At 38.5% G+C, this 16,886-nt stretch overlaps 1 protein-coding gene across 5 annotated transcripts in view; it reads right to left on the bottom strand.

Annotated features, from left to right (window-relative positions):
* Nucleotides 1–16,886, bottom strand: part of LOC121644020 (protein diaphanous homolog 3-like) — a 176,922-nt gene that overhangs the window by 131,234 nt on the left and 28,802 nt on the right. For all 5 annotated transcript variants that reach the window (XM_041991717.1, XM_041991738.1, XM_041991724.1 and 2 more), the window contains 8 exons: nt 15,763–15,873; nt 15,149–15,267; nt 14,800–14,916; nt 11,574–11,692; nt 11,416–11,480; nt 9,358–9,462; nt 7,368–7,688; nt 4,993–5,107 (listed from right to left, as the gene is read on the bottom strand). In XM_041991717.1, the coding sequence (XP_041847651.1) occupies nt 4,993–5,107; nt 7,368–7,688; nt 9,358–9,462; nt 11,416–11,480; nt 11,574–11,692; nt 14,800–14,916; nt 15,149–15,267; nt 15,763–15,873 (1,072 nt within the window). The remainder of the gene's footprint in view (nt 1–4,992; nt 5,108–7,367; nt 7,689–9,357; nt 9,463–11,415; nt 11,481–11,573; nt 11,693–14,799; nt 14,917–15,148; nt 15,268–15,762; nt 15,874–16,886) is intronic.

Raw genomic sequence — 16,886 nt, 5'->3', positions numbered from 1 at the left:
GATTCAGAAATATGGAAACAAGAAAGCTGTATTCAAAGCATAAAATAAAACTGATATTATATAATAAATTTTACTTTAATAATATCAAATGAGAACTCAGGCTCTGCATTCTATCCATCTATAGTAGATTTACAAGAAAACAGTGGGCCCACAGTGGTTAGCCTTTATTGCCAGACTCGGGACTTGAACCCAGGCCCTCCAGACCCCGGCCCTTATCAAGCTGAACCTTGCATGAAATGCTTTTTGTAGCCATCAGAAAGCATCTAGTTACATTCTTGTTCACTATTTGACAGCATTTTGCAAAAGAAAATGGTTTGGTTAAAGTTCATGGATTTGGAGTTCAGTTCGAAACTGCAAAAGTTTGTTCCTTTTTTTTTTTAAAGCACGTCCAGTGGGTGGAGCTAAGTCACTGAGAGTAAAAGTGATCTGTTCAGGCTTGGACCCTGATTAAGCACTATACGTCTGATGGTGATCATATGAAATTTGAGTGATTTTTAAGTGATTTATATCGATTTATGTTGTGGTAGTGTCATATCAAAGTTTGGACACGACCTCCAGCGTACAGCAACTGTTTATACAGGACAATGTTAGTAATTTGTCTTATGGCCTTTAACCAAGTTTGAACTTATGTCAAAACAGAGAAAGTATTCTTTGACTTGAAAAAAACAAAAAAAAAATTACTCCCTGTTGCCTGGGGGCAGAGTTATCGCATAACGTAGTTCCTGCCATGTATATGTGTTCAGAATGGGACTGGAATCATCCATGTGCACCTTTTGCCCATAGCTTGTTTAATGAGTTCAATTAATTTCATGTTTCATGGCGAAATATCAAACTTTGAGGGGTCTTTATGCTAACGCCAACTAACGACGGCTAAAACGTTTAATGACTTTAAGTAAGACAATTCTTTGGAATATCCAGACTGATTTTGAGGACAATACAATGAAATCTGTAGGAGGAGTTTGTTATATATAACATCTGCAAATCTCCAAAATGACATCTTTGGGCCATTGCTGTTTAGGTATTTACTATACACCCAGAAGCAACAACAGAAAGGCGGAAAAGATAAAATTCCCACAGCAACAATAAAGCAAAACTAAAACCAAGCAAGTCCTCTGGATTTTTATGTCTCTCCTTAGGGCTTCACCAACAAGACTGGCGTAAAGAACTTGGCTGAACAAAGAATATAGTGCCAGTGTCAAAGAAATGTGTTATTTATGTCGTGATTGTTCAAAGATAACCAAAGAAGACATAAAATAGATCTTATTTTTTGTAACTCTCAAATGCTCACTCTAAATAATCTTATTAAAGGTTGTACAGTTTTTTGGCTGAGATAAGTTGAACAGACAAATAAAAAATCCCATTGTCTTATATTATTAATATAATGTGTTTTTCTCTTCCAGTTACACTAAAACCAATTTTATTTTAAAAAGACTTCAGCTGTTGTATCATACGTAAAAAATACATATTAGTATATTTCATTTTTGATGACGCTGAGGGCTACAGAAAATGCACCAGTGATGGTCTAAAAAAATTTTCCAGCCTCAAACCAAACTCTGCTGTTTGTGGACTGGGTGGCAAGACTTTTATTTATTTATTCATTTTCCTGTAGCAGGAACCACAAACATTACAAAAGAATAAAGAAGTTTCAAGAGATAAATTAATACTTAATGAGAAAAACTGAGTGAATACTGTTTCACAGTGTGTCCTTTTAAATGTTTAATGCTGATCCAGATGCTGCTGCTCTTAAGTGAGATTAAACATTACGCTACACGACTATGTTAATAAAAAGACAAGCCCACAAGCATGTACGTATACAAGTTCACCAACCGACACACAGCAGTGGCAGCAACTGGATCTGACAGCACAACCTACTATTCATGTAGCTCCTACAACCTCCACTGAGACAAGGAAAAGGAGGAAGGAAAACAAGTGAAGCGTCAGTATTCATTCAAAGCTCGTGAAAGGTTTGATTTTTGTCAAATGTTTGATGCCTTTCTTGCAACGGCTAAAATGCATTATTCATGAGCAGTAACGAGGCAGGCAGAAGGTGCGTTTACATGCCTCATCATAGAATGAGAGGCATGTCTCACGATCACAATAAAAACATTTCAACATGTGCCGACTCTGGATCATTACTCCCACAAAAACTGCAACTGTCTGCCAGTGGACATTCTTCCTTTACCGTCCCTCCCACGAGAACACCTGTTTGACTGCCTGTCTACCTGTTCGCCATTTAGATCAACCTCCATTATTCAGCTGCATGACGGCCAGAAACTAGGGTGCAGTGGTGTGTGTGTGTGTGTGTGTGTGTGTGTGTGTGGGGGGGGGGGGGGGGGGGTCTTCAGAGGAGCAGCATAGAGTTGTGACAGGTAGATAACACCTGAATGAATAATTCAAAGTGGTGTAAGCAAGCTGAGGCAGTGGCAAGACAAGAAGGAAAACACAAGATGTGAATAAATCATCAGTGACAGAACTAATAGACCAAACACAGGGGAGGACAAAAGTGATAACATCTCTGGCTACCTCCTGCTCTAGCTTTAATCATTCCAGCAATCTTATACAGGAATACTGAAGGTCTTACTAACCATAATAATGTGGAGGGGATGCAACCATGTGATGTTTTTATCAAGCAGAAAAATCGGTATTTCAGTTCATTTAGTCTGCTCAAGACCTAAATTTAAAACAGCAGAGAATTTTACTGCAAGCTTTCCCCAATCCAACTCAGCTAAGGAGCAATTTCACCTCATTCCACTGTACCGCACCAACATCTGCAGCCAAAGTGCTGTAGTCATGAGCCAGACAGGACAGACAGTAAGACAGAAGGAAAAGTAAAACTAGTTTGTTCAAATACGATGTGTATAAAGAGAAAAAAATGGCAAAAAAATGGCCTTAAATGGGTGGCAGGCACCCCGTTGCCATGGCAACAGGTGTTTGATTGACTTTTTTGCTCGACTCAGGGTGTTACACGTGTGTGCCGAGTTTCGTCTTCCTACATCAAAGTAGATGTTCGGGACCCCATTCATTTGGGGATTTTATTTTTTTTCTAGGTGGCACTGTCGAGCCACTTTTGCATTGAGGTGTATGCGGACCTTAGAATATTGCAATTTTCGCCGGGCTTGACGTGTGTGCCAAATTTCACAACTTTTCATGGATGTTTAGGGGGTCGTATTTGGCCTCAAAGCGCTTAGAAGGAGAAGTATGATAATAATAATAATAAACATTTCAAGAACAATAGGGTCCTTCCATACTTCGTATGGCTCGGACCCTAATAAACATTTCAAGAACAATAGGGTCCTTCCATACTTCGTATGGCTCGGACCCTAATAAAGACAAAAATGAATGTGCTAAATAAAATGTGAAAAGAAATTCCTACATATGGATACAGTGATGTTGGTAGGTTTTCAATGTGGTGAGTCCCCGGGACCCACAGGTGACGATTTGAGTGGGTCCCTGGGAAATTCAATGGGTCCCGTTTAATAACATTTCTTATATTCTTCTATTCCCTAAATTGTAGTGTTAAACTCCTTTGATGGTGGTATGGTATGACATGGTAGGGCTGGGCGATTAATCAAATTATAATCTCAATTACGATCTGGGTTTTCAACGATCATAAAAATAAAGGATACGATTTTTTGCTCCTTCTCAGTTTACTCTTGTGCTGTTTTCAGCTGCAAATCGAGCGCCACTGGCATTTCTCTGCTGCAGACTCCTCCCACAACCCCAACCATTTCGGTTTTATTCAACGCGAGTTGTAAACACATTTGAAGTTAGACTAAAGAGTCGTGACTAAATAATCCACCAGCTCCCAGAGACACAAAGAGAAAACAAACTTTATAAAGAAACAACTTTTTTTCTCACCAAAGACCAGTGCTCAGTCAACACAGTGAACAAGCCGGGATTTAAGAAACTCATCAACACTTTGGACAAACGGCATCACTGCCATCTCGTCACCATGTTAGTGGAGTGTCTCTCCCTGTCCTGTATGATGAGTGTCATGAGGGTGTTGTCAAGGACGTGGCTACAGTCCAATGTTTTCACCACACTGGTGTATAAACACTGGTGTGTGACCAGTGGTCAAGCCGCACCATAGAGCTATATAGAAATATCACGCGGATTTCAACGTGAAAACGAAATGTCTCCAGACTAATTTTTTCCAGATCACACTTGGCAGATAATAGCTGCTGGTCTAAGACACACAATAGCAGCCAGTCGATCGATGGGTCGGTCGGTTGGTCGATAGGTAGGTAGGTAGGTAAAAATGATGAAAAATGAATGAAAAGATTTGAAGATGTATATATATTTTTTTTCTCTCTCTTCAAGAGCTGGTCTAATGTAGTCTAGGTTCCCAAGAATTTAGTGGAATTGCCTGTTACACATACTGTATGGCAGATCGCAGCGTTTATTTACAAGTGTTGACAAAACTTTAGAGAAGTTCTTTCTGACATAAGCACTACTGTATATTTTGCCAGAAACTGACCAATCAGAGGATAAGACATGTCAGCCACAATTTCCTCCAGCAGTTGAACGAGCGGGGACTGTTTAACCTAGCGTGCAATGACAGAATTGAGAGTGTGCTGCTCACCGCCGCAAGGACATTGTTCCACATATGTGTGCACAGCCACGGGTGGGTCAATGTAGGGGAAACACTGAAGTTTCTTTTGCTAGTTACTGTGATTTTAAAGACGAGTTGTTTACGATGTATCGTTTTTCATGGGAAATGACTTTACTCACTATGAATCCCTTCAGATTTTACTGTGTCAGGGATGCGGGGTGCGTTTCTAGCAACCTCACTGTGGATGAAAGTTTTGGAAATCATCTGAATGCTTTCTGTCAAAGTAAAGCTTGTTTAAATAAAACAAAATATAATCTGCAAAACACAAACAGATGCCTCTAAATTACAACCAAATCTTCTTAGAATACAAGAAGATAGTCACAGCAGATGTGCATTAAATACATAAAACAAAATGTAAATATACTGAAATGGAGTCTTACCTGTTCTTTGTGAGCCAAAGGTAAGAGCAACTCTGTCAAGCAGTTCTGGTTTTGCATACTGGTCCTCATCAGCCAACACCCAGAAACATGCCTCTGACATTTCCTGGGGGCGAATCTGAAAACACAAGTTCACATCAACATTTCAGTTAAGCTCATTTCTGGAAAATGTCACAAGCTCGCAACCACATCAATATTTCAATGACAGACCTTAATAGACCTTATTTTAATTTAGTCTGATTACGGTCTAAGTGCACCATAAAGGACACCATTCCTGTTTACAGGGTACAGAGCAAGGTCCAATTAACAGGTCACACCCATATTATGCCCAGCTATGCCAGGGGTAGGCAACTACAGCCCTCAAGAGACACAGTTCTTCATGTTTTAGATGTCTCTCTGCTCCAAAACACCTGATTCAGTTTAAATAGTTCCAACAGCTTTTCAAGTTCTGCTCAGTGACTCATATTTTCAATTACATCACATTTTCATGATGAGTTAACTATTTACAGTAGAAAAAAGGTAGCTTACACGTCTCCATTCAGCATGAGTAAAAGAAGAGTACTTGACACTACAAGAGCTATACAAAGTCTGCCCTAATTGGGGTTTTGTATTCAGTCCAAATTTCCCATGTCTGCCCGAGTTTATCCTTCTGAAGTCTCACAGAGAGTAATCTTTTTTTATTTTATATATTTCCAATATTGTGTTGTGCCACTCTTCTATTGCAGGAGGCGCTGGACTGAGCCATCGCCTAGTTATAGATTTCTTACTTGCTGCTAACAGGGCCTGCAGCAACTTTATATCACTCCTCTGTGTCACTTCTGCACATTTCCTAGGTAGATTGAATTAAAAATCAGGGGTATTTCAGTCTTAAATAGCGTGTTTAATGTTTAGGGCAGCCCTAGGAAATATGGTGGTTCACCTCATCCATACCACATTGTTTCCAGCAGTTCTGAGCTAAGCCCCTGGCCCCTAGCTTCATGTGGAGTCCTAAAATACCGTATTATATTTTTCTATCAGTGTTCTTTCCATTCCTTGGAATTAGCTGAAGACCACTGGAAACAGCAAATCTACCCCCATGTTTCCTCCGAAATTCAATTGCTGATTCCCTTTCCCACTTTCTTTTAACATGTATGGAGTTCATATTTGCAGTGAGTAAAACAAAACCTTGTATAATTTGGAGATAGGTTTTGTGAAGGTGAATAAAAATGGTGTTTCTGTGCAACTGTAAAACAAGAAGTACAAAACTATTTTTATGTTTTTAAATACATTTTCACATGCAGGAGGACTGCTCACCAGATTAAATCATCAGCAACTAAATTTAGCAACTTTTAAGATTTCTAAGCTATTCTTTTTAAACTCTAGCAACTTTTTAAACAAACATGTCAATCTTTTAAGTAAATGTTAAATGACTTTTTGTGTAAATGATCCCTAGTGTTGTAAGCTTGTTTGCCTAAAAAGACATTGCAAGAGTGGAATAGAACGCTAAGGAGCTATTTCACTTCAATCAAATTAACTTTTTAATACCTGTTTAATAAGTGAAGAAAATGGAAAAGTAAGAGTACGACACTTGACAAGGACATGACCATGAGAGCGAAAGACTAAAATATGCAAATAACAATAATCAAACCTTTTAATACAGGTAAAAAGAACGTTGCACAGGTGCCCACCCAACTGTTCATTTATCAGAGTTTTCAGGCCTGATGGACTGAAATCAGGCAAACTGCTTGTATATATCGGACTAGAAGTCCTACAGTAAGTAAGTTGATAAAAGTTTGCGCACTCAACACAAAAGTTATTCAGAAGGTTTGTTTTGGAGCAACAGCAGGAAGCAATCATATTACCAATAGCTTTCAAAACAGTTGTGTCCCAAACCTAGCCATATGTGAAGGTCTCAAACAGCTGTATCATAAGATAGGTCCTCCACATACCCTTCTAGAGGGTTCACCTAAAATTCAAACGTATGTTTTAGTTTGCTGAACACCTGTACAGATGCAAACCTGATAATAAATTATTAATTAAACTAGAAACCAACATCACTTGTGGTGTGAACCAGTATTACTCTGCAGAGAACAACATCTGTAGTCGTAACAGGGAGGCTGCTCCGACAATAGCACCTCATCATCTGTTATAGTCAATTACTGGCTTGGCACAAAGATAGAAAATATGTTGTTTAATTCTTAGAAAAACATCTGTAATGTTTGGGTCTGCCAAAGAACTTCAAAAACAAAGTAGACGCTTCAATAAACTTTAGATCCCCGAAAACAACAACTGTGTTTTGAAGTGTCAGAAGTAAATCACAATGAGGTGTTTTCCTCCCAACAGAATGTCATTAAAGAAAAAAGGTGAATAAATATTTGAAACGCTGTGTGGTGTCTTACCTTGGACCAGTTGAGGCGCTTCATGGAGATCTCAGGCTTGAACTCCCTCTTAGGCCTGAGGCCATAAGGCAGTGTGTGGTGAGTGGGGGAGCCTAGAGCAAACCCTGGAGGAGGTGGAGGGGGGGCACCGAATGGAGGAGGCATTCCAGGTGGAGGAGGTGGGGCAGGACAGCCAGGCAGAGGAGGTGGGGGAGGAGGAGGAGGAGGGGGAGCTGGCACCCCCGGTGCAGGTGCAGAGTTTTGAGGGCCAGATGGTAATGAGGAGGAAGATGATGGCTGGACACTCTGCGCAGAGGTCAGGCCCACCGGAACAGCTCCAAACTGAAAAGCCACAAAAAAGGAATAATAATTATGATCAACAAACGGCTTTGTACCTAAAAATTGACAGATTTTCAATCTGAATATGATCCTTTTCTCTCAAAACAGCAATTACAGAACTAAAGAAATGGGTTAACACAAAAAGTTAATGAGAGAATATTGCAACAACATATTTGCCAAATGAAGTATCCAAAACAAAGATGCTGTTGAGCTGCCTTGTAGCAAAGTACTTAAAAAAAAACAAAGCTGATGACACTTTTTTTTTGTCATTGCCAAATCTTAGTCAACAAATCCCAAAGCCTGTAGCTTCAGGCTCCGTGCCCATTCAACTTCACATCCAACTTTAGGATCCAAAACCCTTAAAAACTCATTTATGAGCCATACTGTTGTAATTAATTCTTGATTTGGGTCTCCTTAGAGAATTCATTATAAGAAAAAAAGCAACACTAACCGTTTGTTTAGGCCCAATAATCCAATAACAAGACTATGACTGTGCAAACATGAGAACGTTCTAAAAACTAAAAATGCAAATGATATTCTGTTGATCTAGTGGATTTAGTTTCGATATTAAGTGATTATTTAACCCAGCTGAGATTCAATATATCTGAATGACCCTTCACCATTATAATTCATTTAAAGTTCAATAAACTACTTTGTTTTAAAGGTGCTTTGTTTTTACTGGGTGCACCTAGGGGAAACCTGTGGTGGAAAATACAATCACAACATGATTCTCATATACTTTCCTTCTAATAACCATTATGCCGCATATGAAGAAGCAAAGTTAAGTTCTCTCAACCATCCAGCAAATGCTCATAAACAATTCAGATTCTGTTCAGAACATATCCACAACATTTGTTTTTCCTTTTTCTTTTTTTTTGACAAAGCTTAAAATCTAATATTATAACTGGGCCTATAAGTATATTATATCATAGAGAGCAAATGGATTATTGATCCATGCACCAGTTTTAGATTAAAGACGCACACTAAAGGTCAGACATGGGCCTTTACTGTGCCACTGACAAGCACACATACACACACACGCACGACTGAAACAAACATGGGCAGACAGAGACAAAATGCGTGTGTGTGTACCTGCACTGACTAAACATACCACCGCCATCTAAAGCAAGGTACTATTTGAGTATTCATTCTGTGTTTGCTCACTCAAATTGAAAAATTATCTAGAAAAAAGGGGGATGTTCTCTTCCCCTTTTCTGAGTGTGTAGTTATCTTGCAGTGCCAGGGTGTGGGAGTAACTCTCTGGAGTAATTGGGGGAGGGTAGGGCTGAAGGGGTTGTCAGAATAAATTGCTTTTAGAACAATTTCCTCTTATGGGATAGAAATCAGAGAATTAGAAACGGCCAGCATGGAGGACCGGTCAGTGTTCTCATTAGACTTAGTGTCAGCTAGCCTGTAGAGCAGCCTCCATGTCTAACCAAAACTGCAGGCTCCAGTGGATAACCCCCACCCACCTCACCACCACCACCACCGTCCCAGTGCCTCACTGTAAAATAACGAGAATATCTCATAATGATAAGAAAGAAAAGAAAGTTGAATTGCAATTCTATGCTACATTTAAAGGGCTTTGTTGAGTGAGCAAATCTAGTGATCTTGAAGATCTTACATCAGAAAAAGACATGAAAATCATAGATATACCATAATGTACATGTACCTGGGACTTGAAGGCCTGTAGCTCTGTTTGGAGTTCAGCTATTTTTTCTTCACACTTCACCAGCTGAGTTTGTGCCTCTTGTCTGCTTAAGAATTCTTCATCAAACTTCAATAAAAAGCACAGATTAATCACACCACAAAATACGTTACTGAATTCATGTGACTAGGAATTAACTCAGACAGGATTTCAATCCTTTGAGAAACACTCATTCATTACTAACTCATTTAAGCACCATATACACATAACAATCACAGAGTCCAATTTTCTAATAAGGATGCCACCGGCTCCCGCCCCAACTTAGATTAATGACAGCAGCGAATTGATTTGACCTCCACTGTTTTATAAGCATGCACACGTGTTCATGTATACGTGTTACACAGCTAAGACAAAGTAAAATTTAAAAGTATTTTTCAGTATTTGTGCAGGGGTTAGAAGTTATTTTAGAATTTAAAAATCTAGCAGCATTGTCTTTAATGTTTTTACCTTGAGTCAAATGTTTTGCATTACAGGCTTCTTACAATAAGCTGCTGAAATTCTGCAAATCCACCTTAAATTTGCCATTATTAAGCCATTCTGCCACAAATTTGAAAGCATCAAATGCATCATTGTCCATTAGACAAATTAACTTAATGTTTAAAAGTTGTGTCATCTTTTATTATTATTAATGAAGAGCACCAGCACCTGTCTTGCAGTCCAGTAGCCCTTAAAAAAAGCCTTCTGATTTATCCATAGCAATGGTCATTACATCCACACAGTTTTGTCAAACTTTAGGACATTTTCTCAAAAGAATTGTGGATTTGTGCCATTTGTCTTTTGGTATTTTCTTACTTTTGGGACCAGTTAATATGTCTCAACTTAAACTACCATTGAATCAATAAAAATAGATGCACAGAGCTTAGAGTTAATGTTATGTAAACTAAAGACCTGCTGGAAATGTAACATAACTAATTAAAAAACTGAATAATTCGTCGGTTAACAATTATTTTACTTATCGTGTACAAAAGTAGATGTACTGACCTACTTGACAAAAAACATAGTTTGCTAGCTAGGGCTGGTTATCACCACTAACAGATTTTGATTAGTTTATAGATATTCATGTAACACCCCCAATTTCTTTTTAATATTAAAAAAGAAATCTCAGAAAACCATTTATAGTAGAACACTGAGCCTGTTTATATGGCTGTGAAAATCAGATATCTGGGAGTATTCAGATAACTGTAATAATCTGATCTGACGTGTCTACATGCATTTCTGAAATACAACATTGGATACTCTAAATATTCTTAAAGTTCAGATCTTAGATAATGGAGCACGGCTTCCTGTCATTTTTAAAACATTCTGTGTTTATTGAACCTGGCGGAGCCCGCGGTGTTAGCGTTAGCTGCTAACCTGAAAGGTGGTAAGCTGATAAATAGTTTAGAGGCGAATGTAATCCGATGGTGAGTGAAAAAAATCTGAACTTGACATTATCTCTGCAAATACACTGATTTTGGAGAAAATAGACACAGGAAACCTTTCGACTAAGATCTCATCAAGCATCGATAAGTCACACGAGAGTCCAGTGACAACAGTAGTCACTAGACTCAGTAGTCACTGGAAAAGCAAACATAAAAAAAAAGATATCGATATTGGATTCATTAAATTTAAATAGATTTAAACCAATTAAATCATTTTTTTAAACCCAGCTCTATTGTTAACTTGTAATTTGCAGCAGTCTTAAAAAAAAGTCCAATTTAAGTTGTTTTTTGTGTAATTAGTAACAACATGGGCTTAAATCCAGTAGTTCAAGATGCTCCAAACATCAAATACGTGACCAAAAGAAGAAAAATTAAAACTATTTTATATTTATTTATTGTTTAAAATTTTATTATTTTAACACAAACTAAAGAGGCATTATCAGCTGTGTTTCCTTCACTGTGGTCATGTTTTATTAAAATTTATCGTATTAAACAATTTACAATAAATGTCAACATGACATGGTCTTGTTGTGTCCTAATGAGCTAATGTATATTAATGCAGTAAAAAGAAAATCAAAGTGGATTTTTTGTCAGTACTTGCCTTCTGTGCCAGCTCCAAAGCTCTTTGTTCATACTCATCAATTCGAGCTTTATCCACACACACCTCTGTAAACAAATAAACATGGAGGTAAAAGAACACGTCAATGTTTTACTGAACAAATTTTGGTTAAAACATATTCCAAGAATTGTTCAACTTGCCTAAGAGGTGGCTGAAGTCAACATCGAGGCGCTTGCGGTAACCAAAGTCTGGGTCAGTACCACTGCGGTGCAGTACGATTTGAGAAACACACTCCTCAATAACCTTAAAGTACTGGGGCCTGGGAGTCAAGATAAGTGAAACAAGAATGTCAAGAAGAATTGGGAGGGGGGATTAAAAATTACTATTGCAAATTGTCTAAGCACACATCCAAGAGTCTGGCATTGTCCTGACCCTGAGATTCTCTTTACTATGATGTAAAATATATATGTCAATCTAGTTAATCACTCTCCAGCTAGAAGTTGCATTTATAGCACCATTGAGAGGCATGCCTGGCTGTCCACTGTCCTTTTATAACACTCACATGATGCCAGGCTGGCTACAAGGTTAGACAATTCAGGATCCGGTCAGTTATGTGTCGACCACAGACTTTAAAAAAAGATGGACGAAGTCATGTTGAAGTAGCTCAAAGTACAATACTGTTGACTGTTATTAGGCGCTGGCTCCAACACATCTCCGGCTCAAATTGACTCCTATTTAAAAAACGTCAATTTCTATTATTAAATACAGAGTCAATAAATGCTTCCCATGAGTCTTTATGGTGTCATTAGCTTGATTAACACTTGCTTATCTGTGTGTAGGTAGTCCTAAATATAATGCCATAGCTTAATATGGATTAATCACTAGTCAGTTTCATGTAAAGTATTCAAACAAATCCCACTTAAGACAGAAGCATTGCTTTGATGATACTTAAAAATAGGAGTTTTTTTTTATAGCAGGAGTTGAATAATTGAACATAGATCATTCCATAAAGCTCTGTGAATGCACTGATCTCACAGTAAACAAGAACAAACTTCCATAAGCAAAAGGAAAAATTCAAATACGACTGAAGATCAAGTGTCACACTTGGGGCCACAGAACTAATGCAAATGCATTGTTTGATCTGCTTATTATCTTACAACCAATGGCACAGGGTCCTAACCAAATCATTATCAAATAATTTGATGCTTCCAAACAGTGAGTTATGTGGAATCTGTTTCCACCTATTTTTGAAACAAAGATCAGGCTGGATCTGATTGTGCAAAGCATGCCTACGATTTGGAAAATGAGCTGCATGAAGCTGCATCATTGTCTAAATGCAGACGGAAATATTAGACAAAGAGAATATGCCAGGTTATCAGTCAGACTATCTGAGTTCTTTTCATTATTCTTTGACTTTCATTCCCAAGGTATTATACAAATTGTGACCTAGGGGTCTCCAGTCTAAATTCTGCACAGATGTATCTGTACACTATGCTGGCTACTTGGTTATGACTACTTAGTTACCTTGCCAGTATCTAACACCCTGCTGTGAGGTGCTGGATTGTTTCTGGGGTTTTTTTGCACAGCCTGCAGCTGGGGTCCTGCCTGGTGTGATAGATCTGGGCCTTCACTGCTCTGGTGTTCAAGGCTTGCTCCTGTACTGCCATTGTGTGTCCGTCCTGTCTTTCAGTCCAGCCCTCTCTAGCCATTGGTAGGACTTGTTCATATCTGCCACTTCTGCTAACTGTCGGTGGTACAAGAGTTACGTGCAGGGTTGTTTTTCTCACATAGTGATTCCTCCAACTCCTTCTCCTCCAGTTTCCGTTGCCTAAGACGTTCACAAAGTGCTGCGCTCCTTGGGTCCATCTTCCCAGTATAGTCATGGAGCTTAGATGTTTGAATAGTGGGTTTGATGCTCACTAGTCCTAAACTGTGCAACTGTACATTTTTACTATAAAATCTTGCTGTATGCTCTAATAATTTGCTTGTCCGAGTGTAGATCTCTGTTTTTGTTAACTCCACCAAGATGACTTCTTTTGGTATTGAAACTTGAAAAATGGTCCCAGAGCTTCAAGAGGAAAAAAAAAATCTTGTCCAGTGAACTCCACAGAAGTACAACCAGTTAGCCAATGTGTGCCGTGGCCGTGGCTAAACGATGTTGTCAAGCTCTATTATTGACTGTTGTCAACCTGAGCATCTCAGCGAGGAATTTATCTTCTGGCTCCCACTCCAAATGCATGGCCACAGAAAGACAACTGAAGAAACAAGCCTAACTGTTTCCACTGCAAAACACTGGTTTTACAGATACCTTCTAATGTCTACACACATATATGTACTTTAACACTGGACACACTGGTTTCTAGTCATTAGGGAAACCAAACAGGTCTCAAAACACCTGTGCATAAGCTTCCATACTATTATCTATTACTCCAGTTTTGATGGAGAGTTTATTATATAGTCACCTGACTAATGATATTAGAAATAAATTTCAGTAGCAGACAAATATGAATACTTAAGCATAAATTATGCAATCGTTTCATAACTATTGCTGTGATTTATGTGGTTCATCAGGTTATTTGTCAGGAGATAAAGACTACAGTCTAGACAGCGTGAGGCAGGAAAATATTATTATGCATTTGATTGATATTCCTGCACTCTTATCAATGCTATCCAAACAGATGGCATTAACAGAGGCAGCCATAAAACCACCAGCGTTAGGATTTTATAATCATTTCACACGAGGAAACTAATCAAACAGAGCAGAGTGCCAGACAGGTGTAATGTTTGGGAGGGAGAAATTCTGCAGGTGATCCATTTTGCATTCTTGGGATAAAAGCTCCATCTTTTGATCAACATAAGGTTTAAAGTCACACCCAGCTGTGAGTGGCCCAACATAAAATAAGGCTTTGAAAAAGACCTTTAATAGGATATGAGAAATGCTCTGGAGCCTTGGTTGCTGTAGATGAATTAGAGATGAAAAAGAAAGCATTCTCTTTGTTAGCCAAATTCACTCAGCCGGCCTTAAGCAGAAAGAGCCAGATCCCCTCAAAACCAAACCTTTCCACTAGTGTACATCATTAGAAGTGCTCAAAAGGGACTTGGACATTTGCTTTTGTGTCCATTTGGATAAAATAAGAGATTAAAATACTGACGATATAATGTCAGTTTTATATCAGTACAGTATTATCCATTCTTTCCTGAGACAAAGAGCTCTGGTCTATTAAGAAAATCTCACTACTGAAGTGAGCTGAAACAGAAAGATTATAAAAAGTCTGTGTTACATAGAGACGGATACAGAGGATACATGAGGAGAGGGTGATAAATCGCATGAAAGAAGAAAATGGAAATTACTATGAGAACTAAAAGTGACTTCTTTCTTGAGACTTTACATTATAAATACCGAATGTGTGAGCTGCAGATTTTTACCTGACCAAGTAGTCATTTCGTATAAGCATCAGGTGCTGCAGGATGGAAAGGAAATAGGGCTCTGCGCTGCTGTCCTTCACCATGCTCTGCACAATACTGAAAACATCCCCCGCATCAGTTCAGAGAGTCAAGGACTCATAGATTAATGGAAACACTACATTTTCACATAAAAAGGGAGAAGCTACTGGATCAAGAAAAGATGTACAAATCACAATTTTTTTGTTTTAAGTTTGCACATTTTAGGGTTATGAGCAGTTCAACCTTATACTGACCAAATTTAAAACAGACAATGAACCAGCTTTGAATTTCTATCTACACACGTTTCTGTTTCCAATTTTCACAAGGATATTCAAGCTCACTCCGGATGTCCTCCAATCTGTGAGAGAATTCCATCATGTCCTCCTCTTTATGCTCCTCAAATACCTTCAGCTGAATGTCAAGGGCCTCATTCCTGATGGTTGCTAGTTGCTATCAGAGGATCGAGACAGAAAAAAAGAATCGGAAGTAAAATCAGATGTAAAAAGACTACGATTTTAAGATAAATAAATTGGTTAGAAAGGCTCAACATTTTCAATAACATATGCATCAAAAACAGAGCAATAATCTGAAGACAAGCTGATTGTAAGCACTTTTCGTTGTCATGATATACACAGGTGTGGGCACCGTTGTCTCACTTTAATTTATCTGTTTCCTTGGCAGCAACAAGCAACATTGTTTACAACAGATAAACATGTTAGGTGAATGTTATAAAAGCCAGTAGGAAGATTACTGGCAAAGACACTACAAACTTTATTAGTTTCTGGCTGCTGAGGACGTTTCAAACTCTCCTCTGTGTTTCATAAATTATTGGCTGGAGCAAATCGACAATATTTCACTAAACTGGACAACTCATTTAAATATTAATACAAGGTGAGAGTCAGTTTATATTGTATGTGTGCGTGTTTGAGGTAATGTTTTGCTTACCGGCAATATCTCTTTGAGGCCACAGCGCATAAATTCATTTCTAATGTGCAGCCTGAAGTCCAGCTCATCAGGAGATGTTACTAGGGCGTTGATGAGCTGCATGCAGGCCACCTGCAACACGAAGGGTACAAAGACATCAGGTGGGGTGAGAGGAAGGGGGGAGGGGGGGTAATAGACAAAAAAAAAAAAGCAAGAATGAGATGATGGACGACTTTTTCCAGAAGTTGATGAAAAACATGCTGGCATGCATTCAAAATGAGTCATGTCCCTTGGAAGCAGAGGACCATAACTAATGCATGTCTATTTTCTCCAGTCACCAACTGGGGGTGGTGATTTTAATATTAATGCAGTCACTGCAGACCCGTACACACACAAAACTAACTAACTGTCAATTTAAGGGCAAACTTGCTCTTTTGGATGTTGTTTTTCCCAACCACCCCCCCCGAGTTTGGTTTACTACACAGGGACCGCTCCATCCTGTGACGCTTCAACTACACTCTTCAAACACAAACAGAAAAATCAATTATTGAACAGTAAAGAAATCCACTCGTGTGTGAAAAGAGGGTACGATGATGAGAGATATTCTGGAGCCTCGAGGACTGGTGTCATTTTGATAGCAAGAACTTATTTTTTCCAGGGCACTCCCGCTTAGAAAGAACCCTTCTTCAAAGTGCCATTTTAATGTTCTAATGAAAGTAGCTTTACTAAATCTTTGTCTCATCTTTTTAAAACTTTAAGCTGATTGTTGTGTTGTGAAGACTGTAAAAACAAAATCATAATAAACGATCATTTCACTGATCAGAGAACAAGGTGAAATCACCACAGCCTATGTAGTTATAGAGATATGCTTCACCTGACTTTGAAGTGTGTATTTGATTTCAGCTAAACATATAATACATCAAGTTTAGCAAACATTGCTTGGGAATGCAAATAAACCAAAGGAGCAAATTGCTTTAAATGTGAAAGCTGTAAAGTCACTGTGTGTGACTGTGTGTGTACATGCAATTATCACTGGTCACAACCTTAAGGTATTGACTTAAAATGCAAACATGCATAGCAAATGTTTAATTACATTATTTCCAAATCAATGCAGCCCTGTTTAGAACAGCCTATGTTCAATATTT

The sequence above is a fragment of the Melanotaenia boesemani genome, chromosome 1, assembly GCF_017639745.1.
Source record: "Melanotaenia boesemani isolate fMelBoe1 chromosome 1, fMelBoe1.pri, whole genome shotgun sequence".
Classification (NCBI taxonomy): Eukaryota; Metazoa; Chordata; class Actinopteri; order Atheriniformes; family Melanotaeniidae; genus Melanotaenia; species Melanotaenia boesemani.
Note: the sequence above shows the minus strand (reverse complement) of the source record. Positions and strands in the feature narration are given on the sequence as shown.